The 9,487-nt window shown below is 38.8% G+C and overlaps 2 protein-coding genes across 2 annotated transcripts; both read left to right on the top strand.

Annotated features, from left to right (window-relative positions):
* The first annotated feature begins 1,606 nt into the window (after positions 1 to 1,606).
* On the top strand, positions 1,607 to 6,393 carry LOC131323879 (uncharacterized). The gene is made up of 9 exons (XM_058355719.1): positions 1,607 to 2,005; positions 3,366 to 3,869; positions 3,948 to 4,003; positions 4,154 to 4,172; positions 4,286 to 4,294; positions 4,383 to 4,400; positions 4,491 to 4,590; positions 5,406 to 5,459; positions 6,310 to 6,393. Exons 2-9 carry the CDS (start codon positions 3,403 to 3,405, stop codon positions 6,391 to 6,393), a joined length of 807 nt encoding a protein of 268 aa, XP_058211702.1. The 5' UTR covers positions 1,607 to 2,005; positions 3,366 to 3,402.
* LOC131323880 (protein FAR1-RELATED SEQUENCE 5-like) lies at positions 2,374 to 3,401 on the top strand. The gene is made up of 3 exons (XM_058355720.1): positions 2,374 to 2,691; positions 2,809 to 3,279; positions 3,366 to 3,401. Exons 1-3 carry the CDS (start codon positions 2,374 to 2,376, stop codon positions 3,399 to 3,401), a joined length of 825 nt encoding a protein of 274 aa, XP_058211703.1.
* Positions 6,394 to 9,487: the final 3,094 nt, after the last annotated feature.

Raw genomic sequence — 9,487 nt, 5'->3', positions numbered from 1 at the left:
TCAATTTCTAGCATGAGTGAGTAGTTAATTAGGCTTGGTCATGGGGTGATTAACACACCATGACTTGGATTGATCATGCTTTTCTCTCAATAAATCTTCATGTTTAGTTGGGAATTCAAGGTAGTTCGTATTTGTCTATCAAAACTCGGCAAGAGCAAGCCTACTTGCCACGAATCGATATTTGGAGCTATGTCATCTCTTGCGTTTGCTAGATGAATACTAGAACTCTCTTAGTGTTTCGACTCCTTTTCTAGTAAATGGTGTTAATGATAAATTTTTCGGGTTGGGAGATAGTTAACGCGTATCTCAACCCGAGTAATTCAAGAGAAAAGCTGATTGATTTGAGTTGTGGGTGTTGAAATCTCCTAGACCTAGCCGCTTAGTTAAATTGTTTTTAAAACACACTTCATTCAAACTTTTTCTCCATTTCAAACTATTCCTAAAGTTAGTCGTCTCAAGGCCGCAAATCTTACTTCTACAAATTCAATCAAGCCGTGATGATATTCCCTTGGGTACGATATCTGGACTTTCGGTTTTATTATGCTTCAATTGACGTTATAGCCCTACGCTTGGAGAGATCATATATATATATAGCCCGCTTCAAATGCGGGACACCTGCATCCAAGGAAAGTGCAGACTTCTTTTTTCAGCCGTTGGATCTCATCCAACGGCTGGGATTTTAAAGGAGGAATGCGCAGGTTAAAAGAACTATGGGTCGGGTAAAATTGGTACCGGGTCAACCCCTTCCCCACACGCGGATCCTTTTCTCTTCCCAGCTTCCAATGGAAGCTTTGCTTCAGAGTTCGAACGAGAGAGAGAGATTGAGGGCGACGACGAACGGCGAAGAAAAGGAACGATTTGAACGACGAAGAAGAGAAGAAATCCGATCATTACCATCACACATGCGGATCCCTCACCCAATCTTCTGCTATACGCCTCCCCTATTTCTCAGAAATCGAACCAAATGAAGAGAACGAGAGAACGATGATCGATTGATCGAAGTAGAGGGCATCCCACACCCACGACAACACCCACGACCACAAGGTCTCTCTCTCTCTCGTTCGTTCGTTCGAAATCTGATTAGGGTTTTGTCCGATTTTGGGTTTTTCCATTGAACACAAACGGATCGATCAAAGAAGAGGAACGACTGGAGGGTACTGTACGAAGACGATCGACTGAGGTAACTTCTCTTCTCTTCTCTCTCTTAATCTCTGTATTTTTTTTTTGTCAGAAAATGCAACTGGAAAAAAAAAAAAACAGAGTTGTAAAATACCCATTTGTTGAGGCTTGTTATCTCTTGTTGGATCTTTTTTTTTGTTTCCAGTAATGTACCACAATTGAAACGTATCTTTGATCTATTTATCATCAGTTTAACTGTTTTTATCTAAATGACAAACTATGTTTTTGATTTATCCAGTTGAATTGTAACAATAGTGTTAATTATCATGACAAGTTCCTTCTTTTCTGCTGTTACTATATTTTTGATTTATCCAGATGCATAGTTGAGGTAGTTAATTTTGCTGCACTATTTTTACCTATACAATCAAGTATTTTATTGGTTGTTTTTTAAAGTTAGGGGTTTTTTTCTGGAATTTGAATTGTGTGGATTGGACTATTTTCTCAAAGGACCATGTGTTTTGTGTATTGGTTTTTAGAATGTAGTGCTTGGAAAATTTGGAAGAAATGGACGTAGTCTCACCATTACCATCTCAAATGTGTCAATCATCTGCCAATTCTTCCCAAATATCTTACATTCCTCAAGTTAAGAATGACGTGATACCGAAAATTAATTAAGAGTTGGTCTTTTTAGACGCCGTTCATAAGTTTTACAACAATTATGGTAAAGAGTCAGGATTTGGTACGCGAGAATGGTCTAGCAGGAAGAATGGGGATAAAGTAGTCATTAGGAAAGAGTATGTTTGCTACAAACAAGGTCACTCGGTGCCCAAAAAACCTGTAGAAAATATTGGAACCTCTAAACGGCGTCGGGGGATAATTAGAGAGGGTTGTGGTGCGAAATTGGCTGTTGTGAGATCCAAGTCCGGTGACAAGTATGTTGTCTCCGAATTTGTTGAGGCACATAACCACGCTCTTACATCTCCAGGGAGGATGCATTTGTTGCGATCTCATTGCAAAGTGACAGATGCCAAAAGAGCTTTGGTAGAACAACTATCACAAGCAAATGTGCCAGCTTGCCAACAAAAGAGTATTTTCGAGGTGCAATCCGGAGGTTTGGAAAATGTTGGGTTCAGACTGCAAGATCTCTATAACAGTCAAAGGGATATAAGGACTGCGTTACTAGGGCAGGACACCGATATGTTGTATGAGTATTTCCAAATTCAATAACAAAAGAACTCAGGGTTTATGTTTACAATGGAGAAAGACGATGAAATGAGGTTGACTCATTGTTTTTGGGCGGATGCCACGACTAGGAAGTCATACCAATATTTTGGGGACGTAGTGGTTTTTGATACAACGTACAACCCAAACCGATACCGTATGATCTTTACACCTATACTAGGGGTTAATCACCACAGGCAGACTACGCTATTTGGGTGTGGGCTTTTAAGTGATGAATCGAGTGAATCTTTTGAGTGGCTATTTAAAGAATGGTTGAAAGCAATGCCAGGAGGCCCACCCAAAATGATCATAATTGATCAGGATCTGGCGATGACAAAGGCATTTGCTAATGTTCTTCCAACTATACACCATAGATATTGCATTTGGCATATTGTGAGTAAATTTTCTGAAAAGATAAGTGCATTATCTTATAAAGATCATTATGACGAGTTCAAACAATGCATATAGAATTCTGAGAGCCCTGAAGAGTTTGAGGCTAAATGGGCAGACGTTGTACACAAAGCCAACCTATCCTCCAATGAATGGTTGAAAGCCATGTATGAAATCCGTGAGAGATGGATTCCGACATATATGAAACACATGTTTTCCACCCACATGACTAGTAGTCAAAGGGCTGAGATTTCTCATTCTTTCTTCAAGAAGTATGTTTCGTTAAATAATTCATTGTACGACTTTGTCACGCGGTTTGCTACGGGGCTTTCTCACATACGGCATAATGAATTGGACTTGGATCATAAAGATCTCAATGAGAAGCCACAACTGATAACATCATTTCCCATGGAGTCTACAATGAGTGAGTTGTATACATTGGCCATATTTCACAAGTTTCAAGATGAACTCTTTCAAATTGGGGGATACATGGTTAAGATGACACATGAGGATGAACACTATTTTTTCTACACTGTTGAGAGGGCAAAGGTGAGTGGTTCGAGGGTTCGTAATCTATTAGTAAATAAGTCATCAGAACATGTAAGTTGCAGTTGTAAGCTATTCGAATTTGACAGAATTCCATGTCGGCATTTGTTGGATTACTACAATAGAATGCAGATTCTTGATTTGTCTCATGAGTTAATTTTGGCGAGGTGGACTAAATCCGCAAAAATTAAAACAGTTGTAAATGACGTGGGTGGGTCTGTTCAACAAATATGTGACACTTCTATGTTCGAAAGGCGAAATAAGCTCTTCAAACTTGCTTCTAGTATAATTGATGACGCCATATTAACTGAAGACGGAAGTGAGCTTTTGGAAGATGCTTTGTGTTCGGTTCGGAATAAGCTATGTGCCATGAATCTTGGAAGCGAAGGTGGAAAATTGAGTGCTAGTGCTACCCAAGTGTCTATTCCTCGTGAACATATGTTTAAAGAACCGCTCCAAGTTAGGGCAAACAGTTGTGGTAAGCGATTGAAGGGAGGAAAAGAGAAGGCGGTCAAGAAGAGTAGGCGTTGTAATAGTTGTGGGTTAATAGAACAGTCAAATAACAAAAGAAATTGTCTAAAACTTCGCAACATGTAGGTGTATTTGTTTTTTAATTCTACATTGTCCTAAATTTGATTGTTTAGCTGTTAATAGTCGTATTTGTTTCTTAGTTCTTCACAAGATGTTAGAATGAGTGATGACGAGGACGAGGACGAGGACGATGAGTGTAAGTGTTTGTGGTACATCTAAGTTTATTTCTTTAGTTGTTCTTGCCTATTTTTTCTTGTATTGATGTTATTACTTATTCAGGTTGCAGGATAGATTAGTGGTTGCACATAGATGAATTTGGAAGTTTTTTACTGCTGTTGTCCTACAGCTACTACTGTTATCTTATTGTTACTGTTATCTTATTGCTACTGTTATCTTACTGCACATGGATGAATTTGAAATGGCTTTGTATTGGCTACTGCTACTGTTATCTTTTGTTCCCTGATTGACTGATTTTTAGTTGGTTAAGGTTTATATCAACATTAGTTGTTTGACGAGAATTATGTGTGTAGATTGGTTGGAAATCTATGATATGTTCTTTGGTTGGAAATTTTTAGATTGGTTGAAAATTTGTCGTGAGTGCAGACTGCAATTTAATATATAGATGTGGATGTTATGGAATCCTTTTGAACGAATGACTGCTGTACCTGTCATGTTTGCTTCAGTTGTTTGATGTTCATGGCTGGTTGCTTCTATCTTATGATACTTACTGATGTTACTGAGTTGGTTGCTAGTTTTTTTAAGCTGTCCAGATTTGGTTGTATTGTATGTTACGTTGGTTCTAGCTGATTGTTTTGCTGCCACTAGTGAAGTGTTTTGCTACTAGTTTGGAGGTCAGAACTAGTTGGCTACTCCCCTCCAGCAGGTTGAATCTTCACTTGAGAAGGTGACTTCAATCTCATCATCATCTTTCTCTGTGTTGAACTTAATGCTATTGATGTATTAATTATGTTTTGAAAGTATCAGAATGGTGATTCGTCAGGTGAGATTTTGATACTGACTCATAAAAGTGTTTAGTTTTCAAGTTAATTAATTTAAGTGAAATAGCAATCTTTTTTTTTTTCTAGTTATTTTGATTTCTGATGCTAATTAAAATCGTGCAATGGCTGAGTCTTTTTGAACTGCAAAAAAAGATGAAACTAAAGGAAAAACAAATCATGGCCAGCAACGCAAGATGGAATGGAGCTATTTTTCAGCCTCATTGATGTTAAAGTTATGTCAAGGGTTCTGAGGATGGTAAGGATAACTAAAGAGCAGTTATTTTGGTGCAAGGAGAAGATGAAGAAGCTAGATTTATCCGAAGGCAGGCTGCAGAGAGAGCCCTCTCTCATCCTGTTTCCTTGCTGATTGGAAACCACCTAATATATTAGTTCAAGAAACCATGGCTATTTATTACGCGTTGTTTTGGTGAATTTCAGTTTTATTCTGGTGACTGGCATGACTATGTTGCATAAGATGGGAGCACCTTTTGTTGCTTAATCCGTGGAACAGATATATAAGTACTTGAATAAATAGCAAGGCCGTTTAGGCTCTTTGACCCGTTCTCTTGTCTTATAAAATCCATGGTTGTGCTTTACCAGATCATTTATACACTTTTGCAGCACATGGTCACTATATGGAGCATTTCTAGTGAAGTAGGTTGTAGTAACTGGTGGATGTTTTGGTATACATGTCAAGGACTGGGTTACACAGACTGAATGAAAGAGTTCATGTCTAATTCGCGAGAAGTGGAAATCTTGCAGTATCAAATGCCCATTTTTCTACTAATTTGTGGGAGTTTCATCATATTACGTTAATTGTATCCATTTTATCCGTTGGAATGCAAGTTACATAAAAAAAACTACTATTTCTTCAGCTTGAGGTATCTGGACCTCTATGGATACAAGCCCATTTCACCTCCTCTGATAGATCAAGAACCCGCCTATGAATCTCATTCTTCACTATACAGTACGACCAAATAAAAGAAGAGAAGGAGCAGCCAAGGAATAAATCATATTTGAGCACAAATTTAAGCGACAACTATGCAAACTGTTAATCAAGGTCTCGTCATACATACAAAAAAGATCAATTCTTAACACAATATACATAACATACAACAAAGATCAAATCCAACAAGCTTAAGACTTCATTATAGCTGCCATGACCATTACAAGAGCTATTCCAGAAAATATCAAGCTTATAACAATTATTAAGTTCATGTTTGTTGTATTCCTTTTGACCTCTTGCACCGGGGGTACCAACTCCACCACAGATATTGCATCCACATTGTCATTAGGTGCATGTGTAGATGTTGAAACTTGTAGTTGGTTATGCATATCGATGGGGTTGCACCAGTCTCAATCATGGCAGCCACCTTGCTTAACCTCAAGTTCACAACGATAATATAGCCTTCCTGGATTTTTTCGGATTCAGAAATTTTCACCGCACACCTTTTCCCATAGTGGCATGTCTTGTTCTTATACTTGATATAGTTTTTATTTTTAGAACTTTCCATTGTGCTTGAAGACATTTTGGCTTCAAATCCCTAATATTGCAACAAAAACCCTGAAATATGGGCACATGGAATAGGTAATGGATTTTCGAATTAAAGGTAGCATAATAATTCAACACCTCATTGCAGCTATGACATAAAGAAAATAAACAAACTCAAAAACTCATTAAAGAGGATTACCAAGAAAAAAATATGAGCATAAGCTTATGCATGAAACAAATGACAATTGTGGATTCAATTCAACCCCTCACTTCAATTTGGATTCCAATGATGTATCCCACAATAATTCTAGAGCCTGACCTCAATCAAGGTAAGTTTAGTCTCCAGTGTGATTTACAATTTCAACCAGTTGAACTTATACAACACCAACTCTGTTGCCATTAGAAATTCGTAGTAATGAAAACTTTGAAAAATAAACATTATTCAACTCCATGTCAAGTTTGGTTACATACATATATGCTTCCAAAGAATTGTTGTCTATTTTTTTCTAAGACACAACAAGTGGTAATTGATTTAATCATGGTCCACTGTGAGGCTTTGAAGGTAAACAATGACATCAAAAGGCCACAGCTCAATGTGTCCATTTATGTCTCAATTCTCATAAAGGTGTGTTGGGTCATTTAGCTTTGGTTTCATCACAAACAAGATATACAATGTCACCCCTGGAAAAAGGAATGGCTACTTCAAATTCATTTTTATTTTGGTCTTTGTTTACAAATTACAATGCCTTTATGCCAACAAGGTGAGCAAAGTAAACTTTCATGCAATGGCCTTTGGAAAATGCCTATTGATTCCATTCTATAACTGCAGGACCTACAGAAGCTAATTGGTACCTGTTTTCACATTCCCCGTCTTATTTACCAATGTGTAAATGCAGTACCATCTTAATTAAGTCTTGTATACAGGTTGCATCTCCATGGTGCTCTTTACTATATTTGCTTTTTAAAAATGAATTGAGTGGAAAAAAAACCAGATTCGGAGAGAGAGAGAGACCTTCAAATCGAGCAGTAATCGAGCCTTAATCTTCTGTAATCGAGCCCTAACAATGCAGAAAATGTCATACCATGTAAGTTGCAAAACCCTAACTCGAAAAATACAGATTCGAAGCCAGAGAGGGAAAGGGAGAGGGAGTGAGAGAAATACCTTCAATCGTTCTCTTCGTCGTTGTCATCCTCTTCTTCTTCGTCGATCTGAAAGAAAAAAAAAACCCAGTCGATTTCTTGTCGATTTGAAGAAAAAAAAAACCCAAAGCGAGAGAGAGAGAGAGAGAGAGAGAGAGAGAGAGAGAGAGAGAGAGAGAGAGAGAGAGAGGGGAAATACCTTGTGGTCGTGGGTTCGTGGGTCGTCCTCTTCTTTGATCGATCGAAGAAGTTCGTCGTTCGTTGCCTCTATTCTTCTTCTCTCTCTTCGTTCGCATTGAGAACGCGTGAAATGAGGGGATTTAGGGGTTTTGTTGGATCTGGCTGCTCAGCCCGGATGACCCGCGACAGGTATCTTACCCAACCCATGTTCCATTTGACCCGCGCGTTCCTTGTTTAAAATCCCAGCCGGCTGAAAAAAGAAGTCTGCACTTTCTTTGGATGTGGGCGTCCGCATTAGAAGCGGGCTGTGTGTGTGTGTGTGTGTGAATATATATATATATATATACACATACATATACAGTCCACTTCTTATAAGGGCGCCCTTACCGTAATTAAGGGCTTCCCCTTTTCTCTCATTTTCCGACTAAATTTCGATGATCCGAGTCGCTCAATGTGTTCAGAACGTGATTTTAAGGGTACCCGCGAGAAATCAGCAAAAAAAAATACCGGGAAGGGCTTGATTTGAGCAGTTTTTATTTGAACCGTTCGATAAAATACAAACAAAAACTGCTCGGATCAAGCCATTTCCGGTCTTTTTTTTTGCTGATTTCTCGCGGGTACCCTTAAAATCACGTTCTGAACACATTGAGCGGCTCGGATCATCGCAAATTGGTCGGGAAATGGACGTCCTTACCGTAATACGGTAAGGGCGCCCTTATAAGAAGTTTTGTGTGTATATATATATATATATATATTGACGGACAAAGCATGAGGGTAGTTGATTTTATTGACAAATTAACAAAGGAAAGGAATAAAGGAAAGTTAAAGGAGTGTATTCCTGATACGGAGGTACAAGTAGTTTGCAAAATCCTTGTGAGTTATTCCAACTCCTCGGATCGTTTCATTTGGCGTCATACAAAGACGAAAGAGTATACTATCAAGTCAACTTACGCCAAAAGGAGGACTAGTGTGACAAGAGTAAACCCAGCTCTACCATCAAGCTCCTTCACTCCTTCATCAATTATGTGGAACAAGTTATGGGCTATTCCTAATGTCCCCAAGGTACGTATGTTCATGTGGAAAATTGTCCGTAATTGGGTGGCCAGTAGAGAAAACCTATTCCGTAGAAAGTATGCAGCCCTAACCCAAGTTGCCCAATATGTGACAGTGCGAATGAATCTATTGAACACCTCCTATTTCATTGTCCATGGAGTAAGGCTGTTTGGTTTGGGAGTGGGAAAGCTTTTTAGGTTCTCCACAACGAAATCAGAGCAGTGGAAAAGTGGATGGAGGATCTTTTATGTGGTTGCTTAGGGAAGGAGACCAGCAAAAAGGTTTTTGGGGCAATTTTCTAGATTTGTTGGGCAATTTGGAAGGCTTGGAATAATTTCGTTTTCAATAACAAGAAACCAGACCTAGAGGAGATTATTGAGCAAACAACGAAAGCAAACGTGGACCACTTGCAAACGATATATAAAAGGTTGGATGGGGGCCTTCCCAGGCCTAATCGAGTGGAGAGGTGGTCACCACCTCATCTGTTTATTATAAAGTTTAACTGTGATAGATCATTTAAATCCTCCTGCAGCTTAGCTGCCTTTGGCATTCTTCCTAGAGATAGTGGTGGATCGGCTCAAGTGTAGCGGTGTGGCAAAACTATAGTTTCATCAACTTTTTCCATTGAAGCATGGTCATTGAGGATTGCTTGCATGGTGGCGGTAAAAAAGAATTTCCAGAATGTGGTATTTGAATCAGATTGTAAGAATCTCGTTAGCTACATGACTGAGCACAGTTCACAGTGCCCTTGGAAAATCGAAGCAATTGTGCAGGACATCAAAGGATGGGCTAAAGAGAGGCAATGGTCTTTTATTTG

This window comes from Rhododendron vialii, chromosome 4a (assembly GCF_030253575.1).
Source record: "Rhododendron vialii isolate Sample 1 chromosome 4a, ASM3025357v1".
Classification (NCBI taxonomy): Eukaryota; Viridiplantae; Streptophyta; class Magnoliopsida; order Ericales; family Ericaceae; genus Rhododendron; species Rhododendron vialii.
Note: the sequence above shows the minus strand (reverse complement) of the source record. Positions and strands in the feature narration are given on the sequence as shown.

Coding starts and splice junctions, on each gene's coding strand:
- LOC131323880 (XM_058355720.1), top strand. CDS start 2,374: ATGGAGAAAGACGATGAAATGAGGTTGACTCATTGTTTTTGGGCGGAT. Junction 2,692..2,808: donor TGACAAAGGCATTTGCTAAT/GTTCTTCCAACT, acceptor CAATGCATATAG/AATTCTGAGAGCCCTGAAGA. Junction 3,280..3,365: donor ACACTGTTGAGAGGGCAAAG/GTGAGTGGTTCG, acceptor CGAATTTGACAG/AATTCCATGTCGGCATTTGT.
- LOC131323879 (XM_058355719.1), top strand. CDS start 3,403: ATGCAGATTCTTGATTTGTCTCATGAGTTAATTTTGGCGAGGTGGACT. Junction 3,870..3,947: donor TGTCTAAAACTTCGCAACAT/GTAGGTGTATTT, acceptor TTTGTTTCTTAG/TTCTTCACAAGATGTTAGAA. Junction 4,591..5,405: donor TGTCCAGATTTGGTTGTATT/GTATGTTACGTT, acceptor GTGCTTTACCAG/ATCATTTATACACTTTTGCA.